Source organism: Phycodurus eques, chromosome 8, assembly GCF_024500275.1.
Source record: "Phycodurus eques isolate BA_2022a chromosome 8, UOR_Pequ_1.1, whole genome shotgun sequence".
NCBI lineage: Eukaryota > Metazoa > Chordata > Actinopteri > Syngnathiformes > Syngnathidae > Phycodurus > Phycodurus eques.
Window position 1 is genome coordinate 19,690,349 of NC_084532.1, and position 24,843 is coordinate 19,715,191.

The 24,843-nt window shown below is 41.1% G+C and overlaps 1 protein-coding gene across 1 annotated transcript in view; it reads left to right on the plus strand.

Moving 5' to 3' along the window:
- Nucleotides 1-19,913, plus strand: part of gatad2ab (GATA zinc finger domain containing 2Ab) — a 35,011-nt gene extending 15,098 nt beyond the window's left edge. The window contains exons 2-11 of the mRNA XM_061684089.1: nucleotides 8,838-9,128; nucleotides 11,829-11,952; nucleotides 12,038-12,169; nucleotides 12,462-12,533; nucleotides 13,791-13,907; nucleotides 14,024-14,224; nucleotides 14,905-15,154; nucleotides 15,242-15,639; nucleotides 15,751-15,904; nucleotides 17,477-19,913. Of these exons, the coding sequence (XP_061540073.1) occupies nucleotides 8,851-9,128; nucleotides 11,829-11,952; nucleotides 12,038-12,169; nucleotides 12,462-12,533; nucleotides 13,791-13,907; nucleotides 14,024-14,224; nucleotides 14,905-15,154; nucleotides 15,242-15,639; nucleotides 15,751-15,904; nucleotides 17,477-17,610 (1,860 nt within the window). The 5' untranslated portion in view covers nucleotides 8,838-8,850 and the 3' untranslated portion in view covers nucleotides 17,611-19,913. The remainder of the gene's footprint in view (nucleotides 1-8,837; nucleotides 9,129-11,828; nucleotides 11,953-12,037; nucleotides 12,170-12,461; nucleotides 12,534-13,790; nucleotides 13,908-14,023; nucleotides 14,225-14,904; nucleotides 15,155-15,241; nucleotides 15,640-15,750; nucleotides 15,905-17,476) is intronic.
- The last annotated feature ends 4,930 nt before the right edge of the window (nucleotides 19,914-24,843 follow it).

A 24,843-nucleotide genomic window follows, 5' to 3' on the forward strand; every position in this document is an offset into this window, starting at 1 on the left:
CGTCAAGACAGGGAAACAGCACTGACGTACTGAAACTTTGTCTGACATCATCATTGTTCATAACTTAACTAGTGGGGAACAACATACGATAAGTAAATCCGCAATGTGGTGGCCACATTTTTTTAACATATTGAAGCTGTATGAATCTACCCAGTCCCACCCTTATCTTTCCCACACTATTAACCTCTAACATACTCTTATAAACCTTTCCTATACTCTTAAACACTTTGTATACTTTTAAACACATAATATTAACAAGAAAACCATTGCTCTTAAACTGTCGGACTATTTGCTCATGTAGTTGTTCACAAAGTGATAAACCTTCCCCCATCCTTGCTTGTCAGAAACTGAACCTCTCGGGGATGCTCTTTTTTTATACCCAGTCATGACACTCACATGTTTCCAATTAACCTGTTCACCTGTGGAATGTTCGTTCCAAACACGTTTTATTTTAGCATTCCTCAACTTTCATATACATTTTTTTTTGCCCGTCCCAGTTTTTGGGGAACGTGTTGTAGACATCAAATTCAAAATGAGATATTTGCAAAAAACAATAACGTTCATCAGTTTGAACAAATATATTTGTAGTGTATTCAATTGCGAATAAGTTGAAAATGACTAGGCTTTACAGGATTTTTGGGGCTGATCACCGATCAGCGAGTTTAAAAAAACGATCACCGAGCCGATCACAAGATGGAGCAATGTGTCTATTTAAATGACTTGTTCCTTCATTGTATGTACTCGTGTACTTTATACTGAGAATCTTCAAAAGGGTTCTCTAGCATATTAGACAAAAGGTAAAACACTAATGACCTCTACGGAGCATTGAAGGATTGGCCACTGACATGAGTTTAACTTTTCAGTCAAGTCAAACCAACATTACAACATGACTGAAATAATGGGTGCTAACTTAGTGTAAATAAATTACTTTATTGTAATTAAATTACTTCGCACCAACCGAAACTTTAGAGCATGATTCGACAGAACGCTGGCATGTTTACGTACAACTGTTAGTGCTAGCACTGGCTTGCTAGGCTACAGAACGTTTTGTTGGCTGCTTGTGAGCCATATCGTATTAAAAGTACGTGAACATACCCCCGCCCACACACACAATAAATTTGCGTGCGCTATTGTTGTTGTCATCGCCATGGTAACGAGTGCATCCAGTCGCGTTTCAGTTTACAAGATAAAGCCCAGTGTTTGTAAAAGACGGAATATGGTGGTATCGGAATACATGATTTTATTCCAGTAGTCTGACATAGTGCAATCGTGAAAGACCAAATTTGTCTTCTAGTCTGATCCACGCCTTACGTGTTATCTGTCTCAGAAGTGTTGTCTGTCTCACACTGCCATTGTTTTTTAAAATAACTTATTGGCAGTCAGATATTTACAGTACGATGTCAAAAGACAGGCGACAAGGCTAAAAATAAACTAGCTTTTGGATTCAAATATACTGTATACGATGGCGATGCAGCGTAAATGTCTTTTGCAGAGCTGATCAATGACCTCATTGATTGGATTGGCGAATTAAGACATTAAAGCCGCTCACCATAAAATGCTAATTATCGACCCATACTGATCAAGCCGATCAGATCGGTGTAAAGTCTAAAAATAACACGACGTCCCAACTTCATGGGTATTGGGGTTTGTAAACGCACAACAAAAATAATGACATCTTGTATCTTTAAATACAAGACAGTTAGTTTTGGAAACATTGCTAGCTTAATGCTATCACTTAAGGAAAAACCAAGGTTTATAGAAACAAAATAACGCTGATTAGCTTTTCCTGGTACCTTCTCAAATCCTTACTCGTCCTGGCTCATGTTAACTTCAAAATTGATTAATTGTGGGAGGTGTGTTTTGAAATACCTTTCTGGCATTTCAGAAAAATCTATTTTGAAGAGGTTTTAAATTTTTTACAGTACATGTGGGAGAACACAGACAATCTAATTTTCTTTAGTCAAAATGGTCTTAAAGTGGAGCTACACCGTCTTCATTTGACAGCGACAATATACAACCAAGGCAAACTGTAAGGAATCCTTTTTGTATTCTTACATGTAATTAGTGTAACATTGATCCTTGGAGAAGAATGGTTGTTGTCATATTTATGCGCTCTCAGCATGCCAAAGTCCTGACTCAACCTAAGACCGTTTGTCTACTAGAAGAGATGTATACTTGTCTCTGATTAAAATAAATAAATAAATATAATATAAAATATATGACTGACTTCAAACAAAGCTATTATTGACCAGCGTGTCTCTAATTGAAGCATAAAGACATGACTGTAAAGACTTGGCTTCTTAAAATGGCTGTTAATGTGTCGGCAGGTCCCAGTGGGAAAATCATTATGGAGCTGGAGATAAGAGGCTCGTACGCTACCTTAGGGGGGTGGATGCGATGTTGCCATTTATCTTCTTTCCTTGTAGCGTTGGACACAAAAGGAGAGAGACTGTATTGTCAAACCAGGTCAGGAGATTTCCATTTGCTTTCATGGGGCGAAAAAGCATCCCGATCACACAAAACACCAGGCTTGGAAATTTACTCCACACAACCAGTTTTATCGAAAAAGATTGATGCTAGGCTATGCGGTGGTCTCAAAAGAATTGCAAGTATATTTTATGTATTGATTTACACTAGCTTGCGTTGTGGCAGAAGTGAGTAATTTTTCTCTCTCCCTCTACCACAGTTGCCTTTATTAATTATCTGGTCTGCCCTTAGGCCTTCTTAGTCTGAGGGGAAACGAGGAACATCCAAAGCAGGCTGTAAGTAGAAACAACACGGCTCACCATCTGTGCTTCTTAAGATGCATTGGATTCAGTAGCTTTTTTTGATGTGACACAAATGTCCACAGGAGGATCACTGGCACACACATGTATATACAGTGCCACCAGAATGTATTCACACCCCTTCACGTTTTACACATTTTTCTATGTTACAGACGTATTCTAAAGCTGATTTGAGTATAGTTTTCTTTTTTTTTTTAAATCTGCATAAAATATCCCATAATGACAAAGTAAAAACATATTTTCAGATATTGGTCTAATTTGATAAAAAATGTAAACATTCAAACATAATCGGTACAGAAGTATTCACAACCTTTACTATGACACTCAAACTTAAGCTCAGGTGCATCAAATTTCCACTGATCATTCTTGAGATGCTTCTACAACTTGGAGTCCACCTGTGGTAAATTCAGTTGATTGAACATCATTTGGAATGGCACACACCTGTCTATGTAAGGTCTCATAGTTGGCAGTGCATGTCAGAGCAGAAACCAAGCAATGAAGTCTAAGGAATTGTCTGCAGACCTCAGAGACCGAAGGATACAAAATAATTTCAGCAGCATTGAAGGTCCCGAAAAGCACTGTGGTGGTCTCGATGGTGGTCTCGAAGTTTGGAACCACCAGGACCCTTCCTAGAGCTGGCTGTCCGACCAAGCTGAGTAACTGGGGAAGAAGGACCTTGGTCAGAGAGGTGAACAAGAAACCCTGTGGTCACTAAGGTGGAGCCCCAGTGTTCCCTTGCGGAGATAGGAGAATCATCCAGAAGGTCGACCATTGCTAACGCACTCTACCAATCAGGCCTTCATGGTAGAGTGGCCAGACGGAAGCCACTTCTCATTAAAAGGCCCATGGCATCCTGCTTGGAGTTTGCCAAATGGCCCCCTAAGGATTTTCAGACCTGCATAAACAAAATTCTCTGGTCTGATGAAACCAAAATAGAACTTGTTGGCCTGAATTGCAAGAGTCATATCTGGAGAAGAAGAGGGACTGCTCATCATCTGGCTAACACCATCTCGACTGTGAAGCATGGTGGTGGCAGCATCATGCTGTAGGGCTGTTTTTCTGCTGCAGGAACTGGGCGACTAGTCTGCATAGAGGGTAAGATGACAGCTGCCAAGTATAGAGAAATTCCTCAAGAGAACTTGCTCCAGAGTGCTCTGGAACTCAGACTAGGGCGTCGATTCACCTTCCAACACGGCAATGACCCAAAGCACACAGGCAGGATAACAAAGAAGTGGATTCAGGAGCAACCTGTGAATGTCCTTGAGTGGCCCAGCCAGATCCCCAACTTGAATCCAATCGAACATCTCTGGAAAGACCTAAAAATGGTGGTCCACAGACGCTGCCCATCCAACCTGACTGACCTTGACAGGATCTGCAGAGAAGAATGGGAGAAAATGTGTGCCAAGATCATAGAGACATATCCAAGAAGACTTGAGGCTGTGATTGCTGCCAAAGGTGCTTCAACAAAATAATAAGCCAAGGGTCTGAATACTTATGTACCTATTATGTTTACATTTCCAATACATTTGAACAAATGTCTGAACATGTTTTTATTTTATGGGATATTTTATGTAGATTTTTTTTTTTTAAAGAAAACTATCATCAAATCAGCTGTAGAATGTCTGTAACTTAAAATGTGGGAAAACGTAAAGGTGTGTGAATACTGACTAGTGACACTGGATGTGAGCCACACATGCACTTATTTTATGTGTATTGTATCAATCCTGATTGGTTATTCTCAACATTTGATAATTTGATTTAAGCCTCCTCAAGTGAATGTCGCCCTATTTGACCAAAACTGGGACAAAAAAAGGCACCAGTTTGGCTTTTTGGTTTCCTGACAACATAATTTTAGGGCCTAACACCGCACATTTGAAAATTTAGTTAAATTGGACGTTTTCCAAAAATCTATTAAATTACATATATTTTTTTAAATGTTAGATTTCTATATTGATCAGAATGTTATCTGAAACTGTTGTCATAGCGAAGTTGGTCTAGCTCAACTTTCCGGTACTAGACGCCATTTTGTTGTTTTTAAATATCGCAAGCAAATTGAGTGACTCAACAGTGTCTATGCTGGTTGCAGATAAATTGTGCCGTCCATTGTTCCTTAAAAATACCAGGAAATAAAAACAAGGTTGTCCCAATCTAATCATGTGATCAGAAATCGGGGGCCAATCAAAAAAAAAAATCAAAAAAATTCTTACCTTCTAAAGTTTTTTTTTTTTTTTTTTTTTAAGTTTTGTTTTTTAACTTGATTTGAAACACTTCTGACTTATAGGCAAATAAAAAAGGTATGCTATTGGGTAAACTTTATTCAAATAAGAAAAAAATGTAATTAAGACAATTTAGTGTTGCTCTTTTCTTTTTTTCTTCTTTAGGCTCACTCCATTTTGCCTCAGTTGCCAATTCCAGGACATTCAAAAGAAGATCATTTTTAAAACACTGAGCAAGCGAAGCCTTTCAAAAATGTAAATGGATTGTATAAGAAACAGGTTTTTAAGATTTCACAGAAAACTCTAGGTTTATGTAGATATGATGTACTGACATTTTATCCCCCATGAACATGTTTGAGTCAGCGTTTTAAACTTAAGTTTCCTATAAGCGAGATGTGGTGAGTGAAGACCTCATCACACCACAAGCCTCCAGAGCTCGTATAGAAACTCATATAGAAGACTCATGGGAGTGAGCGGTGTAGTGACGCAACCATCACACCCCGTCATATACATCCATTGAGCTGCTCTCAAGTGTGTTCGTGGCACACTCTCAACGCATGCGTGTAGAAAAAAATTTGTTTACCAGACTTGTTGCTTAGCAGCATTAACTGATGGATAAGGATGGCATCTCCCTCCTCTGGGACCAGCAGAGCCACTTTTGTGTTGACCTGCACCACAGCTGTTCCCAGGAACACTGCATCGTCCCATCATTTTGAACTTGACACAGTTTGAGTTAGGGCTGCATTCATCGAATTTTAATTGTGATTGTGATTTTTGCTGCCATGATAAAATGAGCCTGCTTATTGTCTACATTTAAATGCGGACACTGCTGCATAAGAAAAGTGCTTCATTTGCAGCCGTGCCCGCAACCTACTCAGCCAGCCACTAAGGGGCGAACATATGATTAAGGTTTCATTAAGTGGCAGCATCGCGATCCAGGGCCAACTTCAAAATAAAAGCTACAGATACTGTATTAGTACATTGGACATCAATACCATTTTAGGCCTTTATTTTGAAGTTGGCCCTGGACCTAATACAGTATATGTAGCTTTTATTTTTATAAAAGCTACATATACTGTATTAGTACATTGGACATCAATTCCATTTTAGGCCTTTATTTTGAAGTTGGCCCTCTCAGCACATTGGGTGAGAGGCGACGTGTCACCGTAAGACACGATTAACAATCGTTGTAGCGGCTCCCTTAAACTTTTCGGCTGGCCTGACCACAATGAAAAAACTCCGGGACTAAACGAAGAGGGAAATCACAAATGTCTAACAATTTGCAGTTTGTGACCATGCACGACTGACTAATGGACTAATGGTCAAGCAGAACAACGGAGATGACATTTCACTATATTGACGGGGATTTTCAAATGAAAAGTCGGGTTATGCATTTGCGTTTTATGCATTAACTGCTTCCAATAAGTTGAAATTTGTGATTGCATTTTGTAATAGCATATTTATTCAGTTAGTGTTTGGTAAAGTAGATTTCTTTATTTATTTTCTTGGTACTTTTTTTTATTATCTATCATTTATTCTCATTTAAAAATTCATTTTGCACTGGTAACTGTTACATATCATTTTTAAAAGTAGTGGAATAAAATATTTTTCCCGAACATAAGGAATAATTGTGATTACGATATTGATACAAATAATTGTGATTATTAATTTGGGCATAATTGTGCAGCCCTAGTTTGACTTATTCAATGTATATTCAAAACGTAGTTTGTGTTTTTTTAGTAAAGGATGGCACAACGAGACAATTTTTTTGCATCAATGCAGGTTTGGGATTTTATTACATGCACTCATGCAAACAGACTTGAATTTGTTCTGCGAAATATTTTCAAGCGTTGACTAGATTCTTACTTTTGCTCAGTTTGAATTGATAGTTTTCTTGAGAAAAAGCAATCAAAGCTTTTGTAAGTTACAGTAAAAAAAAATATATATTTTTTTTTTTATAGAGAACCTGGCCTCAGGTTTTAGTACAGACCAAATGTATTTCAGGCATCATTGATACATTGACAACACCGTATTATTTGGATTGAAATGCTTTGGAATGTCATTTGAACATTCCAAAACCTGTCAACATAATTTAGTCCTACCTTAAGTAGGTCTTTTTTTTGGGAGTGAGTGTGGTGGGGGGGGGGGGGGGGGGGGTAACTTGTACATCTCCCTAATTAGTGAGACCCTTTTGGACCTATTTTTATGGAACCAGAAAGCTGTCGCTAAATTAATCTCAGGATAAGGTCACTCAAAGCTGTGATGATGTCACATCGGGGTAGAAAAACCTCGTCAGCCTTCTGACACAAAGATGCTTTGTTTGGACTTGGTCTTTGCCCAAATAATACCTACGAGTGTTTTACGTAGACTGCATTTGTGGAGGGGGTGGGGTAGAGCTAGCCCTAACGCTGAGGAAGCTACGTCTGCATCAGATGTCCCACTTGGGATTGAGTTTGAATGTTGCAGTGTTTGTGCTTTGTAATAGGTTATGTGATAAGTGGGTTTCATCATCTTACTGTACTGAAAGAGATTTGGGTCAGGATCTGGGGCACCGGCGCTAGGACAAGATGCCACTATACTGCAGGGTGGACCCTTTTTAAGGCTGAATGTATCAGCTAAATGGAACGCAGAATGATTACCCATAGAAACAAGATCTCAAACTATGACAAAAACGTTTTACAGTGAACTAGTTAGAAAAAGCACACAAAAGCACACCACATAAAATCATTATACTTGTTTAGCACCAGCAATATAAGTCTATTGTTTTAAATTACTGTATGTTGGACGTTTTAATCTTTTGTATGCAAGTTTAAGTGTACGTCTGCTGCCGAGCATAATGGCTTTCCATGACAAAGTGATACTTACTAGCCACATACGTTCTTTTCAACTTCTAACAATGGGTAGTGAGGTAAAACGTTTCCTCAAATCTCTTTGTCATTGAAACAATTGGCGTAATTCATAGTTTAATAGCTAATTTTGACTCTTGTATCAATCAGGCTGTTCATCAAAAATATACCTATATTGATCATCTGTGCCTTCATCTCTTAATTTTCCAACATTATTGGCACTTTTAGTACAACAAAGTAAAGGTGATTTGTTATTGACTCTGTAGGATCTTAGTTTGCCTTCAAAACCGGTATCGTGTGCTCTTTGAAGGACATTAGAAGTGGTGGATTGTGATCAGCGCTTCTCTTACCCTGTTATAGAACATGTTTTCATTTGTTGTTTAACAACACCTCTTTAACTGAACAACATGGAAAATCTGATTGTTAAAGTAGAAACATGGACTAAAAAGGAAGGCATTAGATAGCGATGATATATATTGTTTTGCTCATCAGTGGCATACGAGTGTCGTTCTTTCACTCGGGTTTCAAAGTCTAGCTGTTAAAAATGTGTGATTTTTCAGGGATTGGTGAAGCATACTTAATATTATTTTGACATCTAACAGAATGAGCTCAAAGGCGAGATCATGGATGAGAAAAAGCATTGATGCGGCAGTGATGTCATGGAGTCAACGAAACAGAGTACCTATTGAGCATCCAATCAGATTACTCCGCCACCGTCCTATAACACCCACAGCTCCTAGGGATCATATTATTTGCATTGTATCTGCGGAGTGCTATGATATGCTTTGATGTCTTGCTTGGTTTGTTGAGGGAATGAGGGAATTGCCATTTCTAAGTGAAAAAAGGAGGCGAAGTTGTAATGAAATCATAATTTATGTGCTATTGCTGTACTTCTTAAGGGTATGGGCTTAGCTTTTTGTTTGCTTATGCGATGGTTTTTCTTTTCAACGGTTTTCCTTTTCAATGAGTTTTCTCTTCCGTTTCTCCAGGTTGAGAGCAGCCATGTCAGAAGAGGCGGTGCGTCAAACACGCAGCCAGAAGAGGGCCATGGAGAGGGACAGCACGGGAGACATGGACTCCAAACGGGTCAAGCTGGAGAAGGGGGACGCTGACGGAAGCCCCCTGGACCTGGATGGGGCCGAAGCAGAGGGGGACAAACTGAAGAGTGAACAGTCGGCGAAGTTGGCAGCCAGCATCCTTAAGACTGGGGAGGTGAAGGCCACTATCAAGGTGGAGGTGCAGACGAGGGACGAGCCTGTTGACATGAGCACATCCAAAAGGTGAGGCATTTTCCTTAATGTTCTGTGGTGGCATGCTTTTGCTTTCACTTCACGTGGTGATATTGATGCTAAAACATTTGTTCATGTATATTAAGGCCCCGTGTTGTCCACAGTAAACCTTTTCCTCATACGTCGTCTATAATCAGCTTTCATGCTAAGTGAGGGGTAAAGGTGAAAAGAACACAAGCATTTCCAGATCGCACTTGTGATGTGGCAGGCAGCACATTGATCTGTCTTCTTCCTTTGGGAGGAGTTTGCCTATAAAGTTATTTTTAGTTTCTTTGCGTTCAAGCTCAATGCCTTGCGGTTGCACAGTGCTGTCCACTGGAGTTTCAGGTTCCTCTTGAAATCAAGTGAGCACCAAACAGGAAGTTGCATGCGGGGGGGATGCTCATGTGGGGCCCAGGCTCCATTTTCTCCCACAGCAGCACCTGAGCTTTGCCTCGCTCCTCACACAAAATGAAGACTATGTGTCACAAACTGGTTCCAACTGGCCGTTGCCATGGTTTCTACTTTGGAAGGAGCAGTTGGATGAGGGAGGGGCCAGGAGGAGTGGTGGGTGTGTCACATGACCACGCCGACGAATGCCTGATGTCAAGTGATGAGAGATAAATGCGTGTGGTGACGCAATGACAGTTCATGTCGAAACCAAGAGCTGACTCATCTCAGTTTGTCACCTTTGAACTGGGCTCAGCGCGTGTAATTAGTCACTGCACAGCCCATACTGTACTGTTCCATATGAATGGATTAGTTTTATAGGAAATCTTTTTCCAAGAGGAACCTGTAGTTTGCCTGCTACTTTAGAGTTTCAGACTATATGTCACCTCCATTTTGTTTCGTCATCTCTTCGGTGAACGGCTTTGCTGATGTTAAAGCTCCATGCAACGCATATGCTGTTGCTTCAAATAATTGTTACAGATTGAGCGGTGCTTAATCTTATAGTGTGCGGTTCAGTTGTAAAGCCGGGGCATGCAGAAACACTGGACCTTACATAACCAACCTGATGTGGAAACTCTTCCTGACTGAGTGGCAGCGACAACCATAAGCTAGTCCCCTTTGGTATTTGTCCTATGTAATTCAACCTATGTTTGACAATTAAATGTAACTGCTTTTATGGAATGTATACAGATCACGCCTCGGGCTGCAGGAGGGCAAACTGTCAGCAAGAGGCATACTTTCAATTTTACAAGTACCTGAGGCTGAGATTGACATATTTTCTAACCTTTTGAAAGATTTCAAGGAGGTTTTATGTTTTTTGTTTCATACCTGCTGTGTTCTGTATCATTAGTTTCTGTATAGTATATGCAGCTTCCTTTGATGCTGTCCTGCTGAAGGGGGTGTTTCGTAGATGGCAGTTTAGCAACCACGCGCAAGTGAATACAGAAGTGTGCACCATAGTGCGAAGAAGTGAGTGAGTTGGGATTATAAAAGATGAACAAGTAGCGTTGGGGGAGGGGTGCGCCAAGTAGCGACTGGTTGAGTGACCGAGTGAGAGAGTGTACACAATAGGTTGGCTCCTGGCCATGTTATTCCCCTGCCCCCATCACTGTCACCCTCTCCCATGTCTCCAGCGGACCTCTGCTTAGTTCAACTTGTGACTTTGTTGTCGGCAGCTGGGAGGGAGGGAAGAGCCAAGGCCCAGGCTCTCCCAGTTCGACTAGGCCACAGAGGTACGGGAGGAGGAGGTGAGGCCTCGAGGTTCTTTGTGGTGAACCAGGCCTAAGCTTGGACACGTTTGGAATCAGTCTTTCCCATGTGGGTGCATAATTCCCTTAGAGACAAACCACTATGTCACTCAAGTCATCTTCAGCCAGGTCTCCTTCAAACTTTGACTTTTCTTCGACATCTAAATCGGAAGAGAGATGGAAGACCTCTGTGTAACCATGTTTGATGGAGACAAACCTTAGTTATTCCCTCGCTTGCTCCCTCTCTCGCCATTACTCTCTTATTGATCTCCCGGTTCTTGTTTTCTTGTCTGCCTCAGAGCACATTTTCACCGCATTTGGGAGGGTGATTAAAAACTTTGATTATATGCCTCCTCCTAGTGGAAGTTGGTCAAAACTACAAGTGCTGTGTTGCTGAGACAATGGACCTTCCGAAGCTAAACACAGTCTGCTTCATTATGCTGGTCAACAAATTTGTTTGGATTTCAAAACTTTTTTTTTTGTGTTAGATTTGAGTCCAAACTGTCATCCCCCTAAAACCTTGACAAAGTAAGGCAATGTTTTCAAAGTTTAAAGTTCTTTCATCAAAGTGAGCTTAACTATTCTCATGTTGCGAACAAAACGGTCCTAACTTTCTGTAGTAAAGTGTAAAATTTGATCAACCACTAATGTGATGTAAAACATTGAAAGGAATTAGGGGTGAAAGGTAGGGGTGGACCCCTACCTTTTTGAAAAGCAACCATCGTATTTTTTTGACGTCGCTCATCTGAGCACTGAATGAGTCAAGTCACTTTATTAAATGTACCTTGAAAGGCAGCTTGATTTGCAGCAGACACTTTCACTTCCCTTCTCACATTCTTCTCTTACTGTCCTTTCAGAATAGGGCTTACCAGAAGTCGAATGAATAAAACTAAATTTGACAAGCCGGACGGCGTTCGATTTCAGTTGTTTACCTATATTTGTGTATTGACTGATAATGCAGTATTCAGTCCGAATAGGATTTCTAAATACTTTGTTTTTCCTGTCGTCCTTTCAGTGAAATCAAGAGAGAGCGCCAGCCGCCATCACCAGATGACGTGATCGTGCTATCAGACAACGAGCCATCCAGTCCTCTCATGAATGGCCACTGCTTTACTAAGACGGACACAGAAAAACTTATGGTGGGAAAACTGCAACACTTTTCTGGGTGTTGTCAAGGTCTATTTAGAATAGGAATATTATTTAATCTCTCTTTCCGTTATACAGAAGAGTTCTCCCGAGGAGCGGGAGCAAATCATCAAACAGCTCAAAGAAGAGCTAAGACTCCAAGAAGCCAAGTTGGTGCTGCTTAAGAAACTACGACAGAGCCAGATCCAGAAGGAGAGCACAGCTCAGAAGGTAAAACAAAAAATTAAAAGGGAAACTCAAGTTCAAACTGGGTCAGGAGATTAATATCTGATGTCCGAGTCATCCGCTGAGCTATTTTGGTTCTTGATAAAGCCCTGGAGGCTTGTGTTGTGGATCAGCTGATGCTAGCCTTTTGAGAGACAGACAGACCAACAGTTCATTAGGTGATGCATGTCTAATATTAAGCTATAAGACATTAATTGAGGCTTCACTGATGAAAATCTGTCAGATTCTTGCATGATTGTTACTTTAAATGACAGTTTTGATTTCTCTCATTTCCAAGGCATCTGGCTCCGTGGCGACTCCCCCTCCTCTGGTGCGAGGTAGCATTACATCAAGCAAAGGACCCCTTCAGGTACACACTACAGCAAATGGTCTTCATACTGTATAGAACGGTTGAACAACTGCAGATTTATTTTAGTCGATTTAGATGTGATGAAAGTCAAATCGAAGTCGATTAATCATAATTTTAATTGGATTAATGATATTTTTTCAGCACAGTACACCAGTCCAGAACCTTTTTTGCGCCACAGACCGGTTTCACGTAAAGACATGTTTCAACGGACCAGCATAGACACAAATAAAAAACAAATAAGTAATAATAACAGTAAAAATATAACTCACCATTCAGCTGACTGTTGTTGTAGCAATTAGAGTTGCCATGTTTCTCTCCAATAAGCCAGTATCATCTTGTGTTCAGTAATCAATAGTATAGCATGTTATAAGATGGGACAACGTAGCCAGATCCCAAAAAGTTTCCATTTCACTTGAGCCTTTATTGTATATTTTGCAAGTTACTGTGCTACTGGTCTAATTTTTTTAGTAAAATATTTCCACACACTTGTAACTTCCATACGACGTCAGTGTTGAAAAGCGACAATGTTGTGTCCCAAAGTTGGTGAGTGTTGTACCATACAAGTTCTATGAATAGTCTAATATACTATACTGCCTTCGTTCCTTGCTGCCGGTCCTGAGGTACGTCTGGTATGAATCTTTTAAGACTAGTGGCAAATGAAATGGCTGAAGCCGGCAAGGCTTACCACTATGGTGATTCACAACAAGTGTATTTTTGTACTCTTGGACCTGCACAGACATATGAAGACTGTGTTGGTCTGACATTTCGCTGTTACACAGGGTGTTTAATCTAGTGCAAGCAGCAGACAGGAGTCAAAAGTCCTCTGTAAATTGGCCAATTGGAAGACGAGATGCCAAAAACACGTGATGAGCGATTAGTCGACCTCAAGCATTAAACTTCGATGTGGAGTAGTAAAGTTAACTCGTGGACTAATCGGGTCAACCTACACACTTGGTAGAATATCATATATGTTGACAGGCTTGTTGCATATGGGCGGCTATGGCTCAGTAGGTAGAGCGGTGACCGAAGGGTAACTGGTTCGAATCCTGGCTGCGACTGTCGAGGTGTCCTTGGGTAAGACACTGAACCCTAATTTGCTCCCAGTAGGCCTGGCAGAGCCTTGCATGGCAGCAGCCGCCCATTGGTGTATGAATGTGTGTGTGAGTGAGTGAATGTGAGGCTTTTGTCAGGAGCTTTGAGCACTGTGATAGTGGAGATAAAGCATTATATAAGTGCAGTCCATTTACCATTTGACAGGTAACTGGTCGCAGCTCAGGCATGGTGATCCCTCCGCCTCTGGTGCGGGGAGGTCAACACGTCCCGTCCAAACACAGCTCTCAGACAGCCATGCCACCACTGGTCAGAGGAGCCCAGGTTGGTCCTCCCAATATTCTTTACTACTGATGTAATACATTTCTTGTCCCGACTCTGCTCACTTCTCTTGTGTCTTTTTTGCGTTTTGTTTTGCTTCTACATTTGGCTGCAATCAGCCTGTTACTGTGACTCCCCAGCAGATCGCCAGCCTGCGCCAGCAACAGCAACAGCACGGAGGCTCGGGCCCTCCTCCTCTGCTGCTGGCTCCCAGGGCCTCCGTGCCAAATGTGCAGGTCCAGGGACAGAGGATCATTCAGCAGGGCCTCATTCGGGTGGCTAATGTGGCCAACAGTAATATATTGGTCAACATCCCACAGGTGAGAACACAACCGAAGCATTAGTGGTGCCTCTTAAGGTTGCAACCATTTTTCCCATGAGAAGTAATGAAAATGGAAATAATTTGTCTGAAACTCAAGTTATCAGTATCACCATGAAAAAATAACAACTATAAACTGTACAATCTTGTTTCTTAGACATGTGTCAAAATGAAAACATAATATAGCACTACTTGCCAACAAGTGACCTGTATGTTGTTGGAGGCCTCTTTGAATATGGCTCTATATGCTCTGCTCTGGGTAATTCAAGCTGTTTATAATTTTTTCTACTGATTTGCATAATTTAATTGATTTATTGTGAATATAACAATTCTAAATATTAGTAGAAATAGACAATTTTACAATTTTTCTTATTAAATGTAAAAAAAATCTTTTCTATTTTTATTTTTTCACATTTTTCATAAACACAACTTTTTTTCCACCTCTCTACAAATGACATGGCCCATCCATCCATTTTAATGACAAATGTGAACCTTAAGTACAAAGATTTGCCCACCACTGCTTTAAAATTTTTCCTGGTAAAATTCTGAAGTTGTATGACATGGACAATTGAGGTTCAACTGTGCGAAACTTTTTATTTGTATCCACTACATAGCTTTCAAGGTTCGAGAACAACATTTTGAATGTGTCGTCACTCACATGGGCTCTACTATTGTGTTCAGGCGTCTCCAACGGGCATTAAGGGTTCTTCAGCGTCACCCAACTCTGGCATCAATGAGTCGCCTGCCAGCCGCCAGGCCGCCGCCAAGCTCGCACTTCGCAAGCAGCTGGAAAAGACGCTGCTGGAAATCCCGCCGCCTAAACCTCCTGCCCCCGAGTTCAACTTCTTGCCTTCAGCCGCCAATAATGAGTTCATCTACTTGTTGGGGTTGGAGGAAGTGGTGCAAAAACTCCTCGACATGCTTGGTAGAGGTGGGTCAACCTTTTTATTCTGTTACTGTGTTTGAGATGTATGCCATGTTTTAATTATTTAATCCCCCACCACACCACCACCCATAGGCAATCTAGGTCCAACAACCGGCATGTCCAGCTCAATTCCCAAAGAGCCGTACACATGCACCCAGTGTAAAACTGATTTCACCTCTCGCTGGAGGAAGGAGAAGGCCGGGACCATCCTGTGTAACCAGTGCATGTCATCCAATCAGAAGAAGGCACTCAAGGCAGAGCACACCAGTCGGCTGAAGGCGGCTTTCGTCAAGGCACTGCAGCAGGAGCAGGAGATTGAACAGCGCATCCTCCAGCAGGCCACCACCTCCTCCGCCACATCCATCTCCAAAACCACCTCATCCTCTCATTCGATGTCCAAAAGCGAGGTGCTCGTGTCTCACCAGTACAAGCAGGTCAGGGCTGCCATGTCGCATAGATCTGTGACGGGCCATCATTCTGCCATTAAGCAGGTAAACGCCACCTAGCAGACAATCATGTTCAGCGTATTGCTGCATTTCTGTGATGTTCTGGTCAGTTAGCATCACATATTCACCTACAACTCCTCCCCCTCCTCCTCGCAGCTGCAGAGTGCCGTGACAGCGGCAGCATTGAGCAGCAGGCCAGGTAAGCACGGGGCGGCGCGCCCGCTGCAGCAAGGGGTGAAGGTCAGCGCTGGTGGCAGCAACAGTAATCAGGGCAACGTGACTGCCTGGAGGAAGAGCAGCAGCAATGCAGGTGGATGACACTCTTTGATCGAACTACTTCCTTTGGCATGTTCTTTTAGTCTAACATTGTTGAAATTATTATGTCTCACCCATACATTTAACAATTAGGTGATTATCTGCCAATCTGTCCCCAACATGTTTTATTTAATTAAGTAAATCTACAATAATTGCTAAAGCAAATTTTGCAATGACCCTACAATAAATGGATATAGTTAATGAGCTGCCATTCTTCATGACTTCCTAAACTTTAATAAAAATCTAATAACAGTACAGAGACATTTAGACATTATTACAAAGCACAGATGTTACATATATCTGTATACACCACTCAGAAAATGTTAGGGATATTCAGCTTTCTGGTGAAATTTCAAGATGAACCAAAACTGCAGTGTAACCTTAACAATTTGACCTTCTTAAAAACTTCTAATACATATTTCCAACAATTCAATGTTACAGCTCATTTTGCACAACTTGCTGTTCTCTAACAAGGAAATGAATGGCAAAATTCACAAGAGGTGTCGACCAATAAATTTCCTTGTTAGAAGTGGCATTGAATTTGCTACTTGGCTAGTATCACACACACGTCATCAGCAGGTTGCAACATAGATGATAGAGACTGGAAGCCATACAAGTGGATTTCCTTGAAAATTGTCATGGATCAAACACCTGTTCTAGATTTTGCCCTTCAACTCCTTGTTAAAGAACAGCAGGTTCTGCAAAAAGTACTGAAACATTGAACAGTTGGATGTGCATTCAAAGATTTAGTAGTCAAATTCAGTTTACCTGTTAAGGTTTGAGTGAATTTTAGAATAATGTAGATTAATTTAGATTCAGAAATTTCACCTGAGGAAAGCCCACTATCCCTCACTTTTTGTAAGTAGTGGAGATGCCTGAAGACATGGTCACGCTTTGCAGCAAATGTTTGTTGAATCGATGCCCCTTTTTATTTTCCTTCAGGGGAAAAAAAACGGGAAGCAACTGTGATTATATTTGTATGCGTTTAAACCCTATTGTTCACAATGTTGCTAACCAAAACAGCAGCACTGAAGCACTTAAACATTTTCTCAGTTGTTGTGAACAAGTTCCCTGCACAGTATTTAAGATCTTACACTGTGGCTGTGGTTTCGTTGTCGATGGGCATTCAAATAGATTCTGACGTGGTCTTTTCATAATGTTGTGAGCATCTGTTTATGATCAGGGAAGCTATGACACTTACTTGTCCTACCCTGTCTGTCTCTGTTGACGTTTCTCTGCATTTCTCCTTAATAGTCCTTTTTATCTTGTTTTAAAAGTCCACTTTCACGTGAACCTTACTTAATGTGAACCCCCGTCCTCATAGCTGGATAGATACCCGCCGGTCACTGGTAGTTATATTTGAAGAACCATGTGATCTATTAGTGTGTTTGCACGTTGTTCTCAATCATGTGGTCAAACATAAGTAATTTTTCTTGCATTGGATAAAACGGGCTCCAGTCTTCTTCCAGTGGACACCATAGCCCTATCTCTACATCTTTACCACCGTCCTTCCTTCATGTCAAAAGAACTTGGTTGCATTTGTTTTAACCAATTTATGTCCTGGCAGGCGTGACTATGGCCTACGTGAACCCCAGCTTGTCCGCCCACAAGACCACCTCCTCCGTGGAGCGCCAGCGGGAGTACCTGCTGGACATGATACCCTCCCGCTCCATCTCCCAGGCGGCCAACACATGGAAATAATACCTCCTCATCTCCCCCTCCCTCCCATTCCTATTGTCATTTTCCCGCCCTTGTAATATCTATGATAGCCATTATGCTCCCACCCATCTATAACGTTATCATTCTAATCCTTTCTATGAACTTGATGCAGGAGGGTAAATCTGCCTCCCGTTTTTTTTTTGTCTTGAGAGGGAGATGTTCCTCCATTTCCGCAATGAGAGCCTATTCCCGAAGTTTGGGATACACGGATTGTGTCCAGTAGAGGTTGTTTTTTTTTTTTTTAAAGGTGGTTTGGGTTCAAACTTATTTTGGTCGACCATCTTACAGTGGGAGTCGCCACAGAATTCCTCTGTCTATGGATTAGACAGAGTAAAGATATTATTATTATTATTATTATTAGACACAACAGAATACGCGCCTTACCCTTCTTCGGTAGGTCCAGTGCGGTGTCTGAACTTGAGATCTCGTCACACGGACTGTTTGATCTTCGAGGACCATCGGAGAAATTGCTTTGCAAAAATGAGTAAGAAAGAAAAGAAATGCAAAAGACTGTAAAACTGCACACAGACTGCCTCTTCTTTCCAATCTCCAGCGTGTACACCAGAGAAGCCGATGTGTCGGACTCTTTGTATGGCTGAATTCTAGATTCTTGTCTGTTTTTTTTTTTTAAATATTGTGCTCCTCCAACGCTTTGGAAGTTGCCTCATGCCGAGGTCGAAATTATACGAGCTCATGTTACTGTTGAAGGTGGTTTTACATCTGCTGGTTTCCACATTGTAGCCGACTTTTAAAGACTTGGAAAAGAAAAAGAATAAAGATAAAAAGGTTTCACTGACTATTGTAAAATTATGGAGCCTAATGTGTTGTTTTGAAGACTATTGTTGAGAGACAAAATAAACTTCCAAAGAACTAGTGGAGCCCAAATAAATCCCTTCTGCTGGAAGGTTTGGAGTTTATTTGAAGCCTCTGGAGAAAACATGATGTCATGCTAAAACTGGAGGAGGTTTGTCATATTTGTGACATGCTTTTTTTTCTTTTTTTTTTTTTCTCGCTTTTAGTCATTTAGGTTGTGGTGCATTGTTTTCTTTTCTAGTCACAACTGTCTCCGGGTTTATTTATAGTCACGTTATTAGTAATAACACCCGCGTGAATGGATGACCCCCGCTCGTCCGTGTCGTTTGGCGTCTTGTCAAGAAGAAGCTGGACAGCTTTCAGAATGTAGTGATGCAAACAACACCCACCAGGAAGTCTTCTAATGTGATGTTGCGTCAGGTTTTTCATGGAGGCTGCGCTGCATTTTAATCAGGATAAACTGGGGAAGATCATACTTCAAACAGGAATCCCCACTGTGCTGGGTGTTTAGTTCCTTAACAACCATGCGATGTCTCCAACCTGTTGCTAAATTAATAGTGAATGAAACCTTGGGCAGGTTGTGCATTCTATGCTCCACTGTCGGATCAGAATGACGACCATCGGATTGACACCTCGAGTCCACAGCAGGGGAATTGGACATATACCTCAGAGGATCTGATCCAAAAAGCCCCCCAAAACATTCATCATACCACCAATAATGTTGGATGGTATTTTGCCAGCACGGTGTTCTTGCGGTCAGCACGTCTGTTTCGCCTTTGAGATTCGGCTCTGGTCTTCCTGTTTGGAGTTTGCATGTTCTCCCCATGCTTGTTTGGATTTTCTTTGGGTATTTCCTTCTAAATTCCAAAAACATGATTGTGAGGTTCAGTGAAGACTAAATTATCCATACGTGTGAATGGTTGGTTGTGTAAATGTGCCCTGTGATTGGATGGCAACCGATTCAGGGTGTACCCTGCCTCTTACCGGAATCATTTGGGGTAGGCTCCAGCTAATTCGCGACACAAATGAGAAAAAGCAGTGTAGAAAATGAATGGAAAGAGAATACATTTTAATAAATTTAGTATGTCCCTCGAACAAACTGAGCTGTCCCCTGATGGGGAAAAAGCGTCATCACCTCCTGGTTTCACTTTGGACTTGTGCGCCCGCCTCCTAAAATCCACATGGGAAACAACCCAGGTAGTCTCTACATTCCCGACAGGTTAAAAAAAATAAAATAAATGCAGCATCAGCCCACCTCTTGGTGATGGATTTATCGTTTGCATCCACAAGTGTTACAACCCTGCCGCTGTTTGAAATCAACATCATTCCGTTTGTTTTAGGGGGAAAGATGTGGCCCAACCCACATTGCAAATAAAATAATGTATGAGGAGATATTTGTTTTGTTTTGGGGTGGATTTCTTCATCCCCTGCTCTGTTAAATAACAATAAAAACTAATTTTAACTCCTCCTTGGCTGATTTGTTGTCAATACATTCTTAAAGTTGGGTAAATAATGTAACTCTCAAAAGCAGTCAATTAAAATGTCCCAGAGCAGCACAGCAGATTTATGCTGTCTTCTAAGGGGAGCGAGTCAATAGACAATCTATGTCTGTATTAAGTCGTCTTATGAAATCAAATAGACTTAAAGTCAAAGTGACATGACCTAACTGTCTAATGGAAATCATGCATCTCCAAATTGTGTGAATTTTTCTAAACAACAAAAATAAGATTTGTGCTTTTCATTGTATACTGACCATAAGAACATGGATCGTTTATTGTAAAGTCTCTTCCGCCCTCTAGTGGTTCTAGCACCGATTACTGTGTACTGCAACTGTACAGTAGTACATGATTTTTTTATTTATTTTTATTTTTTTGCACGAGCATGATTGTATCCTGCTGGGACAACCATTCAAGCCAAGTGTCAAATGTCTGGTCATTTACATTAAATTCTCCATATTTGCTTGGTGTCCATGATATGAACTTCATTTCTATTTAGGTTTAGTGACACTGGTGAGGACTACTATTTGTTCAGTACTGTGAAAAAAATATTGGCCTCCCTTCTCAAATTCTTATTTTTGCAGTTTCCCCACTTTGAGATCATCAAACGAACCCATGTGAATTTAAAAAGTTGTTTTTAAATGGTAATTCCATTTATTAAGCGGGGGAACTTAAGTTACCTGGCCGTGTGAAAAAGAAAATTCATTTTGGCAAATCACATGTCTTTGGTTAATTGGCTAATCACATCTTTTGGGGAATTTTCACTGCTCACACACAAGCCTGATTACCTGTCTGGACAAAATCAAGTCGGACAAAAGATATAAAAAAGCTGCAACAAAATGACAAGATCCAAAGAAAATTCCAGAACATTTGAGAAAGTAATTGACATCTATAAGTCTGGAAAAGGTTACAAAAGCCATTTCTAAAGCTTTAGAATTCAAGCAAACCATAAGAAGAGCCATTATCCTCATATGGAGAAAAGATGGAACAGCGGTGAACCTTCCCAGGAGTAGCCGGCCTAGAAGGATTATGCCAAGAGAACAATAATGAATAATCCAGGAGGCCACAAAGGAACTCAGGACAACTTTTAAAGAACTACAGGCCTCCCTTGCTTCAGTTAAGGTCAGTGTTCATGACACAACAATTAGGCTGAGCAAAAATGGCATCCATGGCAGAGTTCCAAGACAAAAACTACTGCCGACCAAAAAGAACAAGAAGGCTCGACTTTTGCAAAACATTTACATATGGTGTAAATGTAGCACAGCATTTCATGAAAAGAGCATCATACCAACAGTCAAACGTGGTGGTAGTGTGATGGTCTTGGGCTGCTTTTCTACTTCAGGACCTGGACAACTTGCTGTGATTGATGGAACCATGAATTCTGCACTTTAACAGAAAATCCTGAAGGTGAATGTTCAGCCATATCATTTGTGATCTCAAGCTGAAGTTCACTTGTGTTCTTTAGCAGGATGACGATCCAAAACACACCAGCAAGTCAACTTCTGAATGCCTTAAAAAATAAATGGTTTTAGCGTGGCCTCGTCCAAGTCCAGACTTGAATCCTATTGAAATGCAGCGGCATGACCTTAAAAAGTTCATGCTTGAAAATCCTCAATTTTTGCTGAATTACAAAATATCTGCCAGGAAGAGTGGGCCAAAATCTCTCCACAGAGATGTGTAAGACTCATTGGTAGTTATAGAAAACGCTTGATTTCAGTTGTTGCTGCCGAGGATGGCACAAACGGTTATTTGGTTTAGGGGGCCATTACTTTATCACACAGGGCCAGGCAACATTTTTTTCCCCCTTAATGAAATCACTGTTTAAAAACCGGATTTTAATTTCACTTGGGTTATATTTGTCTGATATTTGCAACATTAAAGTGGGGAAACTATGCAAACATATAGGAATTTGAGAAGGGGGCCAATACTTTTTTCATTAATTGATGTGATTCACTGACATTGCGATTCCATGACAATTTTTTTTGTTTTTTAAGAACCATCCAATGCATGCTTTGCAAAGTTTTATATATATATTTGCAGTAGACTTGCATTCAATGACATTGAGTATTAGGGCCTCTGATTCCCCCCCAAAATATTTTTCTTTTCCCATTTTACTGTGCCCCTAATACTCGTACACCCAAGTAAAATATGATTTCAGCTTCAGTGTCTTTGTTGCAAATTCCCAATTTATTCACAGGGCCCGTTTCTCCAAACTGCAGTATTTCTTTGATACTGCTAGATGGCAGAGTATACCAAATACCTGGATTGCGTCTTGCGCCCGTTTGTCCTCACTGGCATGTTAATCTTTTTACAAATGCTTCCTGACAATGCTGGAAGATGTTTATATTTTGTTGTAATTTTTAGCTTTTGAATTTCACACATCTCAGCACATCAGAACAAGGCTTTTATAGGTTTTTTGTTTTTTTAATTTGCTGTGTATGACCTTCAAGCCTTGTCTCATCCACATCCTTTCATTATGCGTGCCTTTAATATGCATGTGTTTCATTTTCCCTTTGTTTCCTTAGCTGCCCTAAATATATGATCACGCTGGATCGGAGCAGGGCAACCTACAGCTCGCCAGAGCATTTGATCCAGTGTGCCATTTAACATGATCCTCCAGTGAATATGGAAAAGATCCAATAAATCCCTTCTCAGAAGATTAAATTAGGCAACATTATGTATGGATCTGTTCAGGACATGACCTTCTTCATACACAACACTTTAAGATTAAGGGAGGTTGAGCTTTGGAACCGCAGGGTCACGGTCAAAGTTCCACTGTGGACTAAATGTAAAAATGGCAACAAGTTTTTTGAGAGATGCTAGTCTGCTTCTGGACGATTGTCACGGTGCCATTTAGCAAGGCACTTTCAAGAGGTGTAGCACGGTTTGCGCGCCCCTTTCACTCCTTGCATGCCTCCATGTGTGTGATCTGGTTCTGTGCTTGAGAGACAATGATGAGTATAATAAAAAACATGATGGAGCTTGTGGAGCCGAGTTATGAGTTTTGTCCATCATGGTAGATCATCATCAAACTTTGCTGCCATACTCAGCTTATGATGAACACTCACTTGCAAACCATATCCATCCATCCATTTTCTGTACCGCTTATCCTCACTAGGGTCGCGGGAAAACCATATCCAATGACCTAATTCTAATCCACAATGGATTTGACTTTCATCTTTAATTTCAGAGTATTTACATCCAAATCAGGCGAACTGTGTAGGAATTACAACAGTTTGTATCTATGTGTCTCCTACTTCTTAAAAGAGCAACATGTAACAATCAACCGAAACTTTCAGATTTTAATACCTGGTTGCAAATCCTTTGGGGTTGACAGATTGCAAATGCAAACAGCACACTTGAAATGAATCCGAGACCAGTGGTTCTCCACTGTTCTCACCCAGGGACCCACATTTTCCTCACGTTTATAGAAGCTAAGACCAATCAAGAATATGATTTGTTTGAAAATAGCCTCTGACAACACGTAGTTAATTATATTTCCCAAAAACATTTCAAATGAGTTTGATGCACTCCCAGAAACATATTGCCCGCCTTGACTTCCGCCAGCCAGAGGCTCAGTTGCTCTGTTTTTGTTTATAGAGTAAAGCTCATCAGAGGCAGCTACACTTCCTGTCCCTTACCTAATATGTTCCATGTAGGACATTGGGATAGGGGGCGGGGGGGGGTCTCAACCCACCAGTTGAGAATCATTGCTCTCGACCGTTTATCTGCTCCTCCTACAGTAAATGGGATAATGAGGTAATAACATACACTTGGCTATGGAACAGCTGAGCAGACAATGACCTCATTAGTTTTGGTCCTTTTAGAAAATGGGAGGCACATATACAGACTGTTATAATTTCCCAGGCGGTTCACCTGTTTTGGATGTAAATACTCTCAAATTATAGCTGGATGTCTGCAGTCGAAGCGCATCTCGTTCAATTCATTTCAAATCCATTGTGGTGGTGTGTATAGCCGCTAAATGATGAGAATATTGTCGTTGTCCCAATGTTTATGGACCCGATTTCGTTATTTGATTTTTGTCTCGACGAACATGCGTGCTGGATTTTGTGTCAATTGTACGCACTGGCGGCAGTGCGCCAGTGGTGAGCGCGTCTGAGATTCGTCGGGTGGCCGTAAATTCTGCGAATCGCTATTTTCTTGAAATGCGGTAACCAGAGTAATTTATGCGCGCATAAATCATTGTGAAGCACAATTCACCAAGCGTTGGACTGTTAGCCCACTAACGGAGAACATGAGCTGGCTGAGATGGGGCGCGAGCTTGGCGATTTCATCCCCCCCCCCCCCCCCCCCTAGTTACATTAGAAATGACAAATATTGTTCAGTGTTGTTGTAAAACACAACATATGCGTACTTATAGACAGCATTTGCGTTCCGTGTGTATAAATAACTCACATGATCAAACTCGTGTGAGGGATTCGAGTCTGAACCTGGATGTCTGAGAATTGACACAGACAAAGAAAAAAAATTTTTTTTTACCAAGGATATTGGTATTTTTTTTGTAAATGCTATTGTGAATGCCTTAATGGCAATTATGCTATTAAGCTAACAATTTGTTGATTCGTACTATCACTCAGTTGCACAACAACACAGGCAACATCTGATGGGAAAGGTATGCATGCATGCCTTTGTTTTGTTTTGGTACAAAACTAAATTTATGCGAAATGTTTGCAAGTCTCCCCACTGTGACGCCTGCTTTACATTCCACCTCAAGGGATGCTTTGGCCACTGAGGATTGTGCACAAATGTGTGAATTCGAGGGGGGTTGCTCCGATGGTGGCCGCCTGGGCCAATCAGCCAGCTAGCGTTGCCTCTCCCGATTCTTAATTGGCCGCCTCTCTTTGAGTGAGTGCGCTGCTTTTTAATGCCGCACAGTGGGGACGAG